General features: G+C 31.2%; 2 protein-coding genes across 4 annotated transcripts; both read left to right on the top strand.

The window, feature by feature from the left end:
- Positions 1-4,933: 4,933 nt before the first annotated feature.
- Positions 4,934-9,346, top strand: LOC140178002 (uncharacterized). The gene is made up of 3 exons (XM_072212471.1): positions 4,934-5,557; positions 6,107-6,275; positions 8,637-9,346. Exons 2-3 carry the CDS (start codon positions 6,156-6,158, stop codon positions 9,090-9,092), a joined length of 576 nt encoding a protein of 191 aa, XP_072068572.1. The 5' UTR covers positions 4,934-5,557; positions 6,107-6,155; the 3' UTR covers positions 9,093-9,346.
- Positions 9,347-13,801: 4,455 nt separating this feature from the next.
- On the top strand, positions 13,802-17,928 carry LOC112733270 (uncharacterized). Of its 3 annotated transcripts, XM_025782172.3 has the most exons (9): positions 13,875-14,011; positions 14,100-14,287; positions 14,381-14,511; positions 14,940-15,025; positions 15,486-15,632; positions 15,752-15,860; positions 16,042-16,165; positions 16,519-16,792; positions 17,393-17,928. In XM_025782172.3, exons 3-9 carry the CDS (start codon positions 14,388-14,390, stop codon positions 17,498-17,500), a joined length of 972 nt encoding a protein of 323 aa, XP_025637957.1. In that variant the 5' UTR covers positions 13,875-14,011; positions 14,100-14,287; positions 14,381-14,387; the 3' UTR covers positions 17,501-17,928. The 3 variants fall into 3 exon arrangements, with proteins under 3 accessions (XP_072068569.1, XP_025637957.1, XP_072068571.1); XM_072212468.1 differs by having other exon boundaries at positions 13,802-14,011; positions 14,100-14,511; XM_072212470.1 differs by lacking the exon at positions 13,875-14,011 and having other exon boundaries at positions 14,016-14,511.
- Positions 17,929-19,387: the final 1,459 nt, after the last annotated feature.

Raw genomic sequence — 19,387 nt, forward strand, 5'->3', positions numbered from 1 at the left:
CCTCAAGCAATGCTGCTGTTGAAATCCAAACTTATAATTTAGGATGAGGCTCAAATGGTTAGTAGGTACTGCTATGAAGTACTTGATAAATACTTGGGTGATATCATGAGATTTTCTCCAATGTATAACAAAGATTTTTCCTTTGGAGGAAAAATGGTTGTACTAGGTGGAGACTTTAGACAAATCCTTCCTGTTATTCCATAAGGATTGAGACAAGATATCGTTCATTCAACCGTAAATTTGGCTTACCTTTGGAAGTTTTGTCAGGTGCTCAAACTAACAAAAAATATGAGACTCTCTGTAGAGACAACTACTTCAGATCAAGATAAGACAAAGCGATTTGGTGAGTGGTTATTGAAAGTTAGTGACGGTTTAATAAGTGACAATATAGATGGTAAATCTAAGATATGTCTTCCAGAAGATATTGTTATTCCTTCTTCGAACTAAGCATTTGATGAGTTAGTTGATTTTTCTTATCCAAATATTTTGGAAAGGATTAAGTACTTTTTTCGTCCTTAAAGTTTGAGGTCAAAATCAAAATCGTCCCCGACCTTTTTTTTTATTAAAATCATCTTCAATGTTACAAAACGTTATAAATTCATCCTTTTTTAATTTTGGACTAAACTGCCCCTGGTAAAAAAAATTTAAAAGCCCCTCTTCCCTTCACCCTCATCCCACCCCACCCCTTTTTGGCTTTTTGCCCTAACTCACCCACACGAAGAAAACAAAAAACAGAGGGAGAGAAAGATAGAAAAGAAAGGGGGGACGATGACGCCGGCGTAGGTGGAGTCGTCGCTGCCACTGAGCTAGCCGAGAAGAATAGTGGTAGAGGAGAAAGAGAAGACCGAATTAGAGAGAGATTTCGAAAAGAAAGAGTTCGTAGATAAGGAGAGCTCGCTGGCATAGGTGCAGTGCTAACCTTCGTTCAGCCTCTTTGCAGTGATGCGCCTCCAATCTTCCTTCTCCTCGTGCCTTTTAGTTCTGCCTCCTCGCAGCGCCAACTTGTGTTCTTCCTTCTTGCAGCATCGTGCCTCCTGTAGTGTCGCCTCTTCATTCTACTTTCTCGTCGTGCTGCACCTCCTTTCTACCTCCATTTTTCTCTTTTCCTCTTTCGTTGAATTTATGGTTTATTTGAAAAAAATGGGTTTATTTTTGAAAAAAATTTGTTGTTGTTGGTTCTGTTGTTACAGAATTTGTGTTGTTGTTTCATTATAATTACTAATTTGTAATCGTATAATTTCTGTTGTTGCTGATTTTAGATCTGAAACTATGGTTGGTGATTGCTGAATTATTGTTTAATCTAAAACTTTTGTTCATTTATTGTGGTGGTTGCTGTTGTTGAATTGTTGCTAGTGAGTTTTTTAAGTATCAAAAAAAAAAAAAGAAGAAGAGAGGGTTCAGGTAGAAAGAAAATGGTTGGGGATAGTGAGTGAGTGGTAGTGATTTAGGATGATGAACTGGTAATTGGGAGAACGAAGGTGTAATGGTTATGGTGGCAATGGTGATGGCGATAAGAAATGAGGGGAGAGCAGATGCGTAGTGATGGTGTTGATGATGCAGAGGTTAGTGGTGAAGGTGGGAAAGGTTTTTTTTATTTTTGTTTAAGGGCGAAATTGTCCAAAAAATGTTGTTCATGAACAAAAGGACAATTTTATAACGTTTTGTAACGTTGAGGGTGATTTTAATAAGAAAAAAGGGTCTGGGACAATTTTTATTTTGGCCTTAGACCTTAGGAATGAAAAAAGTACTTAACCCTTTTGGAAAACATGTCTTCAAAGAATTTTTTTCAAAGTAAGAACTATACTGACTCCTACGTTGGACATCGTTGAAGAGGTCAACAACTATCTGATGGCTATCATTCCTGGAGAAAAAAATTATATCTTAGTTCGGATTTAATTTGTATGAATGAAAGGAATATGGAGAGTCAACTAGATCTTATTGAATAGCATAAATTACTCTAGTTTGCCTCCATATAAATTAATACTCACGGTTGGTGTTCCAGTAAAGTTACTGAGGAATATTGACCAATCCAGTGGTCTTTGTAATGGTAGAATGCTACAAGTTAGGAAGCTTGAAAATCATATCATAGAATGTGAAGTCTTAACGAGTAACAACGTTGGTCATATTGCTCTGATTCCAAGAATGAATATGGTATCGACAAATAAAACTATCCCATTTAAATTTTAACAAAGACAGTTTTCCATAATAGTATCTTTTGCCATGATAATTAATAAGTCTCAAGAGCAAACTTTATCTCATGTTGGATTGTACTTGTCCAAACCAGTTTTTACACATGGCCAACTATATATGGCACTTTCAAGAGTTAAGAGTAAGAGAGGTTTAAAAGTTTTACTTATGAATCACGTAAGAATGTCTGCAAATTCAACCATCAATGTTGTTTATAGATAAGTCTTTGAAAAAATAGGATTCTAATATAAATAGGATAAAGTACTAAATTGGTCCCTTACGTTTAGGCGTAATCCTGTTTTGGTCCTTAAGGTTTAAAGTGTCCTATTTAAATCTAAAAAAGTTTCATTTAGTTTCAATGTAGTCCCACCGTGAGGTCAAAGTTAATAATTAATGAAATGTCCTACATAACAGCAGTACAAGAACAAGATTGATAATCTGGAAAACAAGTACAAGCTCTAGAGGACAACATCAACCGTGAATGCATTAATGCATTTATTTATCATTCTCTTTAGTTTAATAGAAAATATTTTATTTAAATTGTAAGAAGAATGATTATTAAATATATTGATACATCCACCGTTGATTTTATGCCTCTGGAGCTTGTACTTGTTCTCCAGATTATCGATATGTTCTTATACTGCTGTCATATAGGACATTCTGTTAATTATTTAACTTTAACCTCATGGTGGGACTGTGTTGAAGCTAAATGAAATTTTTTTGATTCAAATAGGACACTTTAAACTTTAAGGACCAAAATAGGATTACGCTCAAACATAGGGGACCAATTTAGTACTTTACCTAATATAAATATTTTAATTTTATTTTAAATTTGATATTAAAATCAATGTATAATTATTTTACTTTAAAAAAACATAAAATGATAATTATTCACTATTTTTAAGTTAAAATTTAATTTTGATAATAATTTTATAAATTTTTTAAAATAATAATTATTTTATGTATTTTTTAAGTATTCAAAAATATAAAAATTTTTAACTTTTATAAATTTTTCTGTGGGTAAATCACTGAAATAAGTCAATGGGAGCTCAAAATTACACAAATCAGCCAAATGCAAAAATGGTTCATGAATCAACCAGAGACACATATCTATATAATTCGAATTAGGTTAATTCGAACTTCATCTCCATGTAATTCGAATCATACTAATTCAAATTACCTACACACGCACACACCCACTAATTCTAATTAACCTGATTCGAATTACACCCACAGAAATTCGAATCAGGGTGATTCGAATTACACACGGACGCTACACATAGTAATTCGAATTGGCCAGATTCGAATTACTCATAATTTAATTCTGCCCATTCTTTTATTAAAAAATTAATAATTGATTAAAAAAATTAATAATTTAAAAATTAAAAAATATATATTTTATTTCATGCATTAAAAAAAACTAACAAAATATTTAATTACGAGACTTCTTAAAAATATTAATGAGTTATCAATTCAAATTTCATACAATATTCTTTTGCCCATTTTTAATAACTCATGAATATTTTTTAATAAATTTTTTAATAAATTATTTAAATTATACCACAAAAAAAATATTTTATCCTAAATTAGTGGGTGTGTGCGTGTGTAGGTAATTCGAATCAGTATGATTCGAATTACATTGAAAGTGTAATTCGAATTACATAAAAATGCCTTCTTAATTGAACCTATAATAATTATTGGTTTGGTTGAATAACGTAAATTTTTTTTAGCTTGATTTATATGGATAATTTGCCCTTTTTATGTGGTGGACACAGATTCGTATACTAATTTTAAAAATAAAAAACGTTTCAAAAGTATAAGATCCATTTACAAATTTTTAAGTATAAAAACTTATAAATTGGATAAAATTATAATGACTTCAACATTAATTAAAGTTTGAATATACAATTGCATTTGACATTTTAGTAAAGAGTAGTGCTAGGGAGCCAACGGTCTAAACGTACAATGTGTACAATGGGCTAAATCTTTGGTTTATAAATAAAATGAACATCATCTATACTATCCAGAATAACCATATGGATACCAGAGATAAATTTTGGGTTCACCAAGATTCGAACTTTTGACCTTCCGAATCTGAAACTCTAATATCATGTCCTGAAATCACTCATTCCAAAAGCGTAACTTCACAGGATAATATAACATTAATAACCATATCTCTAATACTTTCTAAACCTTTATTCTTAGGTCATTGGCTCCTTGTATTTTCTCTTTAGTAAATTCTCTTGAAATAATTTCACTTGTTAACAAAACCCTGTTTCTTAATTCTTGTTCATACAATTCGAGGATGCTTGTGGAAAACTCACTACCTAAACTATAAATGACTAAGTCCAGCCTCAACTTCAAAAGGAACTCAATAATGCCAAGACAGTAAGACACAAACAAGTCTTCTAAAACATATGCCCTGTAAGAAAGAAGAAAAATTAAATGATATGGGGATAACGGAGATGGTGAAGGGGTGTCACGTCGGCGATTAACTGAACAAACGGCGTCGACTCCTTTTTGAAATCTATAAATTTAAAATAAAAAAATATAGATAGATAATGAAAATATTAAATAATGTAAATAATAAATATATCAAAAATTTATTTTACTAAATATGTAAATAATTATTCTAATATTAAAATTTAAATAAATAATTTAAAAATATAATTTATTTTAATTTAATTAATAGTTATTCTTATTATTCAAAAAAATTATTAGTTACCTACTATAACCTATTTAAAATAAAACACTTGATATTTCACCAACCACCCCTATAGACTATAGTCCTATCCTATTTGGTTAGTCAATGCACAATCCTGGTTAAACCAGGGTTGAATAAGTAACCACGGTTGGAGAAGATAATCATAATCATAGTAGGAGAATAGTACAACTACACACGTGCGACGTTTCGCATAGGCACAAAGAACCGAATCGGAATTTACACAAAAGAAACGTTCTTTATTATTTTAAAGATTAATTAAAAACTTGACTTTCCGGTAAAGACCGGGTGATTAATTGAAAATCATTCATATCAAAAACCCAGAAATAACCATTTTTAAATTAAATAAACCCACACTTGTCCTTACCTGCCTCTTCGGGCAGCCCGTTCCCAATCTTTCCCCTTATCTGGGACGCTGCCCGAACTGCCCGATACTTGGCTGAGAAATTACGAGCATTCGGTCTTCAGTATCTGTGTTCTCTCTCTCTAACCTCTGATATTTCTATATTTTGCTGCTCTGTGTTTTCTAGTTTCTACGATCAAGATCCAACGGTCCACAATGTACGGGGCTTCTTCTCCTTCTTCTCCGAGGTTTTAGAGCTCTAACGCCTCAGATCCACGTTTTTGGTCTCTAGATCTTCCTTCCTGGTACGCTTTCAACCTTCTTCTTCCTCAATTCTTGTTAATTCTTTACGTACTATGCTTTTCTTGTGTTACTTTGAGTTCTGTCACTCTTCTTTTGGGATCTTAAGGGTTCTGTGTTGAATTCTCTGCTTTTATGATGTTTTTTGCTGAAAAGCTTCTACTTCCGGCGAGCTCTTCAGCTCAACTTTCTCGTTTAACGCAAAAAATTTACTTCTTTTACATGCCTTTTCTAATTATATTCAGTTTTGCGTAGAATTATTGCTGTGTATTGTTGTCTTAAAATTCTGGTTGTCGTTGTCCAGTTGTGTCAGAAAATAATATTCTTTGAATTAATTTTTTTTTCAATTTCTTTTGGATAAACCTATGTTATAGCTTTTTTAATAAAATACTAAACTAATAATCAGTGTTAACTGCGGTACTTGCTGAAATAAGATCTGCGCTCTTATGATTTTACGGATGATCTAACGGTAGTGATTATTTTTTCCATTTAAAAAATTTAATTTCCCCCCTATTTTTTTCTGTTTTATGTTATTTATTATTATTTTTCTACAGGATAACGTTTTCTGGCTCGAGAAGGTATTAGTTGGTCTGTTGTACGGATATGGAAGCTAAGAACAGCTCAGTGACGGTTACGCTCAATTATGGCGCGTTGACGTGCGCCGCGGAAGCGCTCGCAACTATGCTAGCTTCTGCTCTCGTCAAAGCCACGCTTTTGTCTCCGGTGAGTCCCTACCCTTCGTATTCAAAATCAACCCTCCGAAACTTATATTTCCTCTTTGAAAAGAAAAAAATTAGAAAGGAAATGAAAGTTCAAAGTTTTTACTTGTCTCAACCTTGTCAAGATCTATTCTTGTTTTGAAAGTAGTTTGTGTTTTCTACAGATGTAAGGTCTCATCAGATATGGGAAATTTTCGGTCCTTTTTGTCCATGACCTTATTATTTAACTTGCTAATTTGCGCTTCTAAGATCCACTATGACCCTACGACCTACCTATTAGAATTTTTCACACTGGTTTTACGTTTTTTCTCTTAATAAAGTATCAAGTATAATGGGAATAAATATTTCTTTCCGTTACAAGATCGTAGTCTTTATTTATGAATTATTGAAAGGTCTTATAATAGAATTATTCTAAGAAATTTATTTCGGAAACCGTTTTTTATTGTTTTTGGCACAAACTTTTTTTGTTTTTAATTTTTAGATGCTAGATAAGATAAGGATTTATATATATCTGGATATAATACTTTACTACTAGACCGGCTAATGTGCGCCGTTGGTTTGAACATTTGGGTGTCTAGAGTTGAGTTTGGTGTTTGCTAGCATGCGCACTTTGGTCGTATATATTTTTTGGGTTTTTTGTTTTTACTCCGATTCCTATAAAACAAAGGGGAATGAACATTGTTTAATATTTTCATTGTTTAATATTTTTATTATTTACCTGTATTTTTCCTAAAACAAAAGCTAAGAAAACCTTTAAATGTAAACTCACCAAAAAAAACAAAAACCTTAAAATGTAAGATTATTTGGTGGATGTTGTTCACTAATAATAACAGGGTTTTGTTGTCAGATTAAGGGGTACATGTTATTCCTAATCTTTTTTAAAGCAAGATTTCCTCGCGGAGAGTAAGGTTTTGTGAATTAAAAAAAAAGGGAGGGGTGTGAATACTATTCCGGTCAATGATAATTGTTTTGAAAGGCCACGAAGTCCCCAATAAAAAAAAATATTTTTTCCGGTTCTTCATTTTTAATTTTGTAAGACTAGATAGTCTCTGTGTAAAGATAATTATCTCTGCATTTTTTTTCAGGGTTTTGTTGTCTGTTGGGATAATTATCTTTAGTTTTTTTCCCAGAAAAAATTACAACAAAATAAGATGGTTTTGAGGAGTATGAAGTGGTGTTGTGGGATGATTAGTTTAAGTCGTGATAAACACCACGAGGAACCCCGTTGAGAACAAATAATAAAATATCTTTTTTTTGTCGTGGTGTGAGTGTGTGAGAAGAGAAAAAGTCAAAAGTCAAGGAAAGAGAGGATTGATGAGGGGTGGGGTAGCGGATTCGTAATCAGTGGTGGATTATTCGCTTGGATATGCTTTTGAGCGTAAAGCTCGTTGCAGCAACGCGTGTCGTTTTTGCATTCCCCCGTTCTTGGCATCTTGGGTGGGACAAAAAAGAGCCTGGAATCTAATGCGATGGGACATAGTCATAAACTATGCTACTTCCACTTTGTACCGTCTTAACTCTTTTAAGTCATTTCTAACTGGACTCAAATCGTGTAGCGAATAATAAAATGAACATCACCCATAATATCCAAAATAACAATAGGGTACTAGAGATAATAAATATCATAAAATCATTCATTCTAAAAGCTTAAGCTGATTTTGGATTCACTAAAGATCGAACTCTTAAGTTTTCAAATTTAGAGCTTTGATACCATGTCATAATACCACTCATCCTAGAAGCTTACGCTGATGGAAAAAGGTAACACTAATGGTTATATTTCTAATACTCCCTAAACTTCCATTGTACACATTGTATAAATATTTCATTGGTTCCTATACTTTTCCTAATAATAATAATAATAATAATAATAATAATAATAATAATAGGAGAGTTAATTATTTAAAATTCACGTTTTAATAAAAAATTTTAAACTCTATATTTTATTTTTATATTAAAGCATGGTTGTGTGTAGTTCTTAGTTTGAAGTTGTGTTGTATATACAGCGACAATCTGGCTTGGATCTTGACACAGAAAATGAGACTGGTTTTTATTCGTAAACTTGGATTAATTTTTAACAACAATTTAAAATAACATTAACTTAGTTATTTCTGCGATATTTGTACTTTGTAGTTGAAATTCACTTGACCAAGTTTCTGAAGTACCTAGCAAGATGTATTGCATCAGAATACAAATGAAGTATTTGTACTTGTTTGATTTGATCGATTTTAGGTTGATCTATCTATCTTTATGTTTGACATCTACCCTTTATATAATGATTATGGAATTTAAAATTAAATTCTTTTTAGTATTCTGAATCCACTGATGAAAGAATTTGATTATGGAATCGATGATTCAACTGGTGTAGGATCTGTATGGGCTGCTATTAACCAAAGAAGACGGTAAAGCCCCAAGTCAGGACAAACAATTTGATGCCGAGGGAGAAGATGGTAATGATGATGAAGGAGACGATGATGATGATGGAGATGGTGGATTTGGAGAGGGCGAAGAGGACTTGTCCTCTGAAGATGGTGGCGGCTATGGCAACAACTCCAACAAGAAGAGCAACTCAAAGAAGGCTCCCGAGGGTGGAGCTGGTGGCGGGGCAGCAGAAGAGAATGGAGAAGAGGAGGAAGATGAAGACGGTGAAGGTGACGGTGATGACCAAGATGAAGATGACGATGAGGATGACGATGATGACGACGAAGAAGATGAAGGTGGCGAAGAAGAGGAAGAGGAGGGTGTTGAAGAAGAAGAGAATGAAGATGAAGAAGATGAGGAAGATGAGGAAGCCCTGCAGCCCCCAAAGAAAAGGAAGAAGTAAATTTAGTCTTAGTTAAAGCCTCCTATCTGTATTATTGTGTACCAATTTGGATTCTAACTTCCATGCTTTTTTCTTCCTTTTTTTTTTTTGGTACTAAACTTCCACGTTTCAATTTTTAGTTTAAAAGGAGGCTTTTTGTAGATGTTTTAAACGCTTAATTGATATCTGTGTTTCCCATTGCGTAATTAGAATGCTACATTATCGAGCGAGCAGTGCTTAATTCAATAGAGAAAATCTATATGATATTTTACTGACTTTTCTCCCTATATCGTTGAGCTGGTATTGAAACAGTTTTATTTTCCTTCACAGAAGTTGTTTAGGACTTGGGAGTCCTGAGGCTCCTTATCTTTATCGACAGTGACTTTGTGAGGATTTAGATATTGGCGTCGAAAAATTGTTTAAAAAATCAATATTTTTCACTATCGAAGTAGAAAGTTAACTAATATTAGCTTAATGGCCAATTTAGATAAGTTTATAAGTAATTTTTTTTATTTTTAACTTATAAAAAATTATAATATTAATATTTGATACAGTTTTTAAAATTAAATTATAATATTTTAAAAATTTATTTAAGTGTTTATAAAAAAATTGATTTTTTTTATAATAAAATTTTTTTATTATTCTTCTTTTAAAATAAGTACTTTTAGAATTAAAAAATTAAATACAAAATAATTTATTTATAAATTATTTTTAATATAAATATTTATTATTTAAATTCTTTTCTCAAAAAAAATTAATTAAACTATTTATCCAAATTAAATCTAAATATAAAATAAAAGAAAAAATATTAATTAACTAATATAACCAATATTTTTCTTGCATTATTATTATCAAAAGCATAAAAGCTAGACAACCAAACTTTTTTTTAACTAAAATTCAACCAAGTCAAATTTATATAAGGATGCTTTTTATATTTTTGTTCTTTTTTCTTGTTTTTTCTCCTCCTCTTTTTTCTATTTTTTTTCTCTGGTTTGATTTATTGTTCTCTTTTTTTCTCTTTTATTATTATTATCACCATCACTATCATCATCGTTATATATATATTTTTAGTATAATATCACACTTCTTCTCTCATTTGATTTTTTTTTTTCTTCTTTCTTTTTCATTATCATGATAATCACCATCACTATCATCATTATCATTGTCATATTCTTCTTCTTAGTTCAATATCATACAATTAGTTTAACGATAACTAAAATAATAGAAATTTTTTGTTAGTGACACAAGAAATTTGTTGAAAATGACAACAAATTTTTTTATAAAAAACACAAAAAGTTTTAAAGAACCACAAATTCAAAATTTTAACTCACTCAACCAATAAAAGATATTTAAATTTTGTACAAATGACACAGAAATAGTTATACCTCTTATTCTTATGTATAATTTAATACCACTTAGTTAGTTAAATGATACGAAAATTTAGTTAAAAAATCTCCTGTGTCATGGCTAACAAATTTTAATGTCAATAAAAAATATTTTTATGTCATGGTTCAAAAATTTCGGTACCATTTCTAATAAATTTTACATAATTTAAAATTCTTTTTTCTCTTATTCTTCTTCTTTCACATTTTTATAATTCTTCTCGTTTTACCCTCTTAACAAGAACATGTGTTACGGTTAAGAAATTTTGATGTTAAAATTAAAAAACTCCATATCACAGTTAAAAAATTTTGGTGCTATTTTTAATAAATTATGCTCAATTCAAAACTTTTCTCATTGTCATTATCATCATTTTCTTTTTCACATATTTACAATTAAAATATTTCGGTGTTATTTTTTGATAAATTTTACACAATTCCAAATTCTCCATCCTTATATTCATCATCATCATCATCATCATCATCTTCTTCTTTTTCTTCTTCTTGTTTTACCTTCTTATAATTCTTTTTATTTCAGTCTCTTAACAAGAATAAAAAAAAATCAAACAAAAAAAAAAAATAAAAAATGCTACAATAACTATCAAAAAAAGAGGGGGAGGGGAAATAAAAGAAATGTAGCAACAACAAGAGCAATAAAAGAATAATGGTGAGGTGGAAACGCGCGAAGTAAAAACAAAAGAACATGAAGAAGAACTGTATGATTAACGAGCAAGTTATGTGAGTGATTTTTATTGAGTTAGGGCCAACTTGGTTGAACTTGGTTGGCAAAAAATACTTGGATGTATAGCAAGACCGTCTTGATCAACTGCTACACACACATTCAAGTATTTTTGACAACCAAGTTCAACTAAGTTAGTTCACGTCTAACAAAAATCAGTTTCATTAGTGAGAGTATGTCTATATGTTTCAATTCTCCACTAACGTAAACATTTGTATCTCGCGCAGTTCTTCTTCTTCTATGGTTGCTGTTGTTGCTTGCGTTTATTTTCTTCTTCTCCTCTTCTTCGTGGTGATTTTGTTCTTTTTTTTCTTCTATGGTTGCTACTGTTGCTTGTGTTTTTTTTCCTTCTTTTTGTGGTAATTTTGTAGTATTATGTATTTTTTTATTTTTATTTTTATTCTTGTTAAAAGGGTAAAATAAGAGAAATTATAAAAAGGTAAAAAAAAAAGGAGAAGATGAATAGAAAAAAGAGATGATGATGATGATGACGATGACGAAGAAAAGGAGGAGGATGTAAAACAAGAAGAAAAAGAAGAAGATAATGATGATGTGGAGGAGGAAGAGGAAGGAGAATTTTGAATTGTGTAAAATTTATCAGAAAAATAATAGCAAAATATCTTAATTGTAACACAAAAATTTTTTATTTTGACACCAAAATTTTTTAACTGTAACATAAAAATATGATGTACTTTCTTATCGTGTGATATTTAATTAAGAAAAAGATGAGAATGATGATAGTGATGATAATAAAGGAACAAGAGAAAAGAAATATAAATCAAATGAAAAAAGAGATGGAAGAAAGAATAAAGACCCAATTCGGTCCTTGTCCATTTTCACGAAAGATAACGTGATATATGTCTAAAAAAACGGACGCGGTCCTCAGCTTTTTTATTTTGGGATAATACGATTTATCTGTTAAAAATATTGTTAAATAATAACAAAAATTAATTTTGTGGGGGGTTTTATTTGTATTTTGTGGGGGTTTTAAACTCCACAAAATTCTTTTGAACAATATAATCAATTACTACCACTACTACCACTACTTTTTTCATCCTCACTATTATCACTTCTACTTCTATTATTTTTATTGTGTAACCATACTTTATCATTATCATTATTTCCTCTATCGTCATCATCACCAATATCAATATTATCAACATTAAAGTTCTCTTCTTTCATTTTTTATTCGATGTTATTTTTTTCGGGTTAAATACGATTTTGGTCTCTAAAGTAGGGGCTAAAAATTTTTTTCGTCCTTAACCTTTTTTTACTTACAAAATCGTCCCAAAGATTTAACTTAGTTCTAAAATTGTCATTTTTACTAAATTTTTAATTTTTATTCCGAAAATAACCTTAACTAAAAAAAGAAAAAAAAAAAGAGAAAAAGGGTAACCGGGGAAGGGGGAAGGATATCACCCACCGGGGGGGAGAGAAGGGAAAGGGCCACCGCCGTTGCTCCTCGCTGCCGCCACTCCTGCTCCTCGTCGTTCGCTATTTCTCCTTGCCCTCGCCGTCGTTGTCGCCTCGCAGCGCCGCGACTTGCGCCCTAACCTCACTGCAACTCGCCCTCGCCTCGCCGCAACGCGTCTGGCCGCGCCCTCGTGTTTTTTTCATCGTCGTCCAAGAGGTGGTGGTGGTAGTCGTGTGCGAAATTTGCAACAAAGATTTTCAGAGGGATTTTCGGTAATTATATTTATGGATTTTCAGTTTTTGTAATTGAAGATGAATTTATGGATTTCTGATTATTGTAATTACATCTGAGTTTTGTTAATGAAAGAGGAAGAATTTTAGTTCTGAGTTTTGTCAATGGTTCTGAGTTTTGACAATGATGATGATGATTTTCTTGTTTTTCTGAGTTCTGAGTTCTGCATTTGGGTTCTTATTTTTCTGAGTTCTTGACGATGATGATGATGATTTTCTGGGTTCTTGTTTTAGTCCATTATTGTTATTCTTCTACTTCTAGTAGCTTTTGTTGTTGTTCTTCTTCTGATTTCATTATCCATTGTTGTTGTTGTGCTTCTGATTGTTGTTTCATTGGTGTTGCATCTGCTTCTGCTTCAACTTCTAGTTCAGCTTTAGCTTCAGCTTTAGGTTCTGTTTTTGTTGATTTTGGAGAAGAAGGGGGAAGGATATTTTCGTCCGAAGGACAATTTTAAAATTAAATTAAACCTTAGGGATGATTTGTAAACAAAAAAATTAGGGACGAAAAAAATTTTTAGCCCCTACCTTAGGTACTAAAATTGTACTTAACCCCATTTTTTTTCTTTTAAAAAGTATTGTACTACAATTATTTTTTTTACGGCATCATTTTCATCAATGATTTTTCTTCACTTAACCATTATTGGTGAAGGAATTTTTTAAAAACAAACTTATTAATAGCTTGTGGGGGTTTAAAACTTCCATAAAATATAAATAAAATCTCTACAAAACTAATTTTTATTATTATTTAATGAATTTTTTAACAGAAAAATCATATTATCTCAAAATAAAAAGGTTGAAGGTTGAAATATCCATTTTTTTTTGGTAGGAATCGCTTTATTCTTTGTGAGAATGGACAATGACCGAATTTTACTTGCGAAATAAATAATGACAACAATATCAAAAGAAAAAAAAATGAAGAAAAAGAAAGAAGAGAAGGAGTTACAAAAATGTATAAGGAAGAAGAAGAAAAAACACGCTTAAAGATGAAGAAATACATACACAATAAATAGTACATAATATAAAAAATATTTATAACAATTTGATCGAACTTGATTGGTCGCTGATGGTTTTTTGCTCAATCAAATCATGCTGTCAAAATAAAGTCCATAGTTGAAAAGGTAGTTTTCGTTGCTGAAAGGTTGTGTTTAGTTTTGGCTTTTGGGAATTCTCAATTCTTGGTCTCACCCTTTTCTCCTAATTTCGCAGCGTAATCATTAAACACTGAAATTTGTTCTCCACCCAAGAGATACAAAGAGGAAAGCAAGGAATAAGAGGGATAGAGTGGAACCTACTCTTCCTACACTCAGTAAGCAACAGAATTAGTTAGGAATAACAAGAAGGTTTTCGTAAACGGCTAAACTCAACTTCACTGTTCACTCTCGCTTCTCTCCTTTGTACCCTTCCAATCTTCCATTTTCCTCTTACTTCAACTTCCAACTTTCCCTTTAATAATTAACTAATTAATTAATTGATTGATTGATTATTAGTTAATTAATGACGGATCAAATAGTTTCTTCTCCTCTAATTCCTCCTTCATCTATCACCCACTCTTCCGCCATCGACCTTGAAGCCGGTTCCTCCGAACAAATCCAATGCCGGATTTGTCTCGAAACAGATGGTAATTTTGCCCTTTCCATTCTCTTTTTTCTGTTTAAATGTTTCTAATTTCCAGCTTAGGGATTCGATCACCTGTTCTGAGCTTGTTCCACGATTCTACTCTATTTGTGATTTTTTTCCGAGTGGATAAATGCATTTGCTTTAGTTTGAAATAAACAACATTTTATCTCAATTTGAGCTTGAACTATTTATATCGAGCTATTACTTGTATAATTCTAGCTGTAGTTCTTAGTTTTTTAGTTGTTACTCTGAATTCTTAGCTCAGTTTACTGATACTTGAATTTATTGCAATTCCCTAGTATATGAATTTGTGAATACTTATTATTTAGCTTAACATTTAGATTATCATGGTTCATGATATATCCTACCAGTTACTATCTGCCTGTTTTACAAATATATTTAGTTAATTTTACTTTTAATTCATCCCAGGCAGAGATTTCATTGCTCCTTGCAAATGCAAAGGTACATCAAAATATGTACATCGAGAGTGTTTGGATCACTGGCGTGCGGTTAAGGTATGGATGCCGTCTATATTTAAGTTTCAATGGTTTGTATACTATCGCAATATCAATCTATATACTGTTTGCATAGGGTAACAATTATGTGGTTCATAAGTGATGAATATGATTACTAGCTAAGGGTTGCCAACTTATATGTGACAATAAGCGGATGCCACTTTTATTGATATGAATACTTTTCATTCTTAGAAAGTTGTTTTCTGGTTAGGAATCTAATCATTGTAAAATTTATACACATTGTTATGAAAAGGTTTTATGTGCTTGCTTAGTTCTTGTTAGGTAGTTAGGCTTCACAATTTAGTTTTATGGCTCATGCTATATGTATCCTCTGCTTTGCAAACTTACTTTTGGAATCTCCTGCCATGTACATATTTTTGAATTCCTCAATATCAAAGTGTGCTTATCCTTGTAGTTCTGTAAGACACATTCTTCTGAGTTTATTGGTCAATTCTTGCAGGAAGGGTTTGCATTTGCTCATTGCACTACTTGCAAGGCACCTTATCATTTGCGTGTTCATGGTGCTGCAGATAGGAAATGGCGTACCTTGAAATTTCGGTTTTTTGTCACCAGAGACATTTTGTTTATATTTCTGGCAGTTCAGCTTGTAGGTGAATTGTTTCCATCTTCGTAGCCATGTTGATGCCTTTTGTAATAATTTGTTAATTGCTCAGATGTTCTGATTCTACATGGCTGCCTGTGGCTCTGTATTTCCTTTTTCTGCAGGTCATTGCTTCATTGGCATATTTGGTTTATCTAATAGATGGTTACCAGCAGTACTGGCTTCGTCTTGTTTGGGGTTTTGATAGTGAGCCAAGCTTTTACTACATATGTGGTAAATAATTATTAAGTTGTGCAGTAGTTATCCAAATGCTTATACCAAGAATTGATGTTCTTGTTTATTTTGGTGATGATGGCTTGATGTTTTTTTCCCCCTATAAAAATAATGCTGATTTATTAGTTCTTATTACGTGCTGGTTTGGTCGTTTATTTCCTTTTGGTCCTTTTGAATGTAGGAGCCCTCTTGTTTTTTGTATTGCTTGGCCTATCAGGATGCTTCATTACTTGTTATGATCGAAGAGTTCGCAATGACTTGGCACAGCCTTGTCGAGAAATCTGTCTTTGTTGCTGCCATCCTGGGTAGTTCCCACTTCCTCTGCCTTTACCTATATATTGAGTCTTGTGATGTTAAAACTTAAAACACACCATTATACACTAAACATCTGCCTGAGGCATCATAGGTTTTCTTTCAAATTCTTTATTGCAAAATCCATGGTTCAAGAGTACTGTATAAGACTTAATCGGCGCTATGTTGGATACCTTTCTTTCACTAAGAAGGAATGCTTGTAAACTATAGCTTTCTTAAAATACATATCAGTGAAGCTGTCAAGTGATGCATCCTTGGACCTGCTAAATGTAGACTGTATGCTGGGACAAGAAGTTCAGAACGGTAGTGACTGAGGCTGATTTTATTTTCGTTTCTGTCATTGCAGAGTCTGCGCAGACTGCCATTTACCGGGGACACTTTGCATGTGGACTGATTGCACTGCATGCTTTGAGAGTTGCGGAACGATGGCAACTGAATGTGGAAGTTGCATGGGAGGTGCTGGAGAAGCAGGGCTGCCATTACTATTCATAATGGCTTTGATTTTTCTCGGACTCTTTACTCTAATTGGGATATTTTACAGTGTATTAGTGGCTACCATGATAGGACAACGAATATGGCAGCGTCATTATCATATACTTGCAAAAAGGATGCTTACAAAGGTGCCATTCACTTTCTTTCTTTTTGTTTATTTTTACAGTTCAACGAACTGTCAATTATTGATACATTGCGGTTGCTAAGTCAACTTAATTACCTTACTGATATAGTAACCGAAAAGGAATGTTTTCTTTTTTAAAAAAGAGAGAAGAAACTCACTGATCTATGCAACTAGTGTAGCTACATAGGGATTTATCTCCAAATTGCTACAATATGTGGTGGTAGGCTTTTTCTCTTTGCATAGCATGTAAATCTGAGATTGTGGTTTCATATTTTATTATGGTAGGAATAGCCAATACTCTCAATGCAGATTCCTTTCTTCTTGCCTCCATTTTACATGGTGATGTAAATTTGGCAGCGACAGTTTTACAGTGCAAACTTATGACGCACAAACTGCCGAAACTTCTAGCCACTTCTAGATTCTAGTAGTGGCTTTTAATACTGGTTTTCCCATGTATGAAGTTAACTTCATTTGTAACTTTTACTTTTTTCTTCCCCTGTTCATAAGTTAACTGCATCTTTAATCCTTACTTAAAAAGTACTCCCAAATAACCAGACATCATCTTGAAATTCTTGATAAGGCAAGTTTCTGCTTATTATCGCAGGAGTATGTCGTTGAGGATATCGACGGAGAGGTGTCACGGTCTGACTGGTCTCCTCCATCTCTCCCACTGGAACATGTTCAACAGCTGAAATCACTGGGTCTTTTATGAGTTTGAATTTTGAAGATGGATCTACCTGCTCAGAAAAATGACCGTAGAGTCGAGATTGACAATGGGTTTTGGTAATTTGGTCTTCTATCAGGGTGCTACAGGATTGATCTAATGTGAATTATAGTCACTCAACTGAGTTTGGTTAGATTTGTATGGTTGTGGTGATATATTGAAATTGGAGAGCTGCTGTTCCGTCTACAAATGTAAATAAAATAATAAATAGTCGCTAGTTTTGAGATAACGCCAGTCCATCTTCATACGAAGATGTGCGGTGAAGTAACGACACATAGTCATTCATACGGCCAACTTAGTGCATGGTTGACAAAGTCACAGGGAGTAGTTGAAACTTGGGGACCGATTAAATGCTCCTTACAACTTTTGGGGTATTGAAACTCTATAAATAAAGTAAGTAACAAAGTTGTATTTTATTTGTTTTATCATTATTATTTGCATTTATTTTTGTGTTGGGCTACTGGGCTAGTTGTGGGATAAAAAAAATCTGGGCTATTATTAAATCAGATTATATTATTTTATTTTGATTTGATATTAGATTATCATAAAATAAAAAAAAAATGAAAAGAAAAAAAAATATTTTTTTAGAATTAAGATGAAAAGACTAAAATATCATTTAAAAGTAACTGAAAATTTAATTTAATTTCAAAAAAAGTAAAACAAGTTTGTAATAATTTTTAAAAGAAAAAAATAGTAAAATACTCTTTTAAGATTAGAGTTATTTAATTAATTTAAAAATAAAAAATTTATATTGAATTTAAAAAGATAAAAGCACTCTTTTTAAAGAGTAACATTAAAATTTAAAGGTCTAAAATATTTATTTAGTAGTAATGGTCTTTTCAAATGCTTTAAAAATTAGAAAATTGTCCTAAATATTAAAAAAAATAAAAATATACTATTTAAGATTAATCTTGAAAAGACTAAAATATCCTTTTAAGATTATTGTTGTTTAATTAAATTATAATGTTAAAATTCAAATTTAATTTAAAAAAGATTACGATACACTTTTAGATCATTTTAAAATGACAAAAATACTAGTTATACAATCAAGGTTGTTTTATTAATTTAAAAGAAGAAATTTGTATTTGGTTTTAATAGATCCAAATACATTATTTAGTATTCATTTTAAGGTTAAACTTACAAATTTACAAACTTCGTCCTATTTATGTCCCTAACTTTTCAAAATCATTTCAATTTTGTCTCGTCGTCAATTCTGTTAACAGATCCCTAATGGCAGGACAACATTAAGCTAATTTTAAAACGTTAGGGACTTAAATATGATATTTTAAAATAAATATAAAGGATTTTTTAATTTAAAGCAGAAGAGGTAAAATAAATATAAAGAAAATAATAAAAATTTTAACTGCAAAAAACTAATTTAAAAATAAAAATATACGGAGTATTAATTCATTAAATAATTAAAAATTTTATACACGATTGATTCACCAAACTATTAGGAAGTATTGTAAACGTAATCGTATTAAAAATAATATGACTATATTTATTTTTTAATTTATAATTAATAATTTTAAATAGTTATTTTTTTAAATCAAATAAATATAATTAATCATATAAATATAATAATATGAATATTTTTATTTTTATTAAATTAAATTAAGTTATTAATTAAATTATATTTATTTAAATTTTAATTTAAAAATTTTATAATTTTAAATTATGTGAATAAAATTAGATTAAATAAAAAAAAATATACCAGTACGATTTAGATCGTACTGTAATGAGTTTATGAAATTCTAAAATAAAATAAATCTTAAAAGATAAAAATAAAAAAATTGTGATGGAAAACAATAATTTTTTATTTTATTTCAATAAAAAAAATTAACACTAATAAAACTCTAATTAAAAAAAAACGTT

Source organism: Arachis hypogaea, chromosome 13, assembly GCF_003086295.3.
Source record: "Arachis hypogaea cultivar Tifrunner chromosome 13, arahy.Tifrunner.gnm2.J5K5, whole genome shotgun sequence".
Classification (NCBI taxonomy): domain Eukaryota; kingdom Viridiplantae; phylum Streptophyta; class Magnoliopsida; order Fabales; family Fabaceae; genus Arachis; species Arachis hypogaea.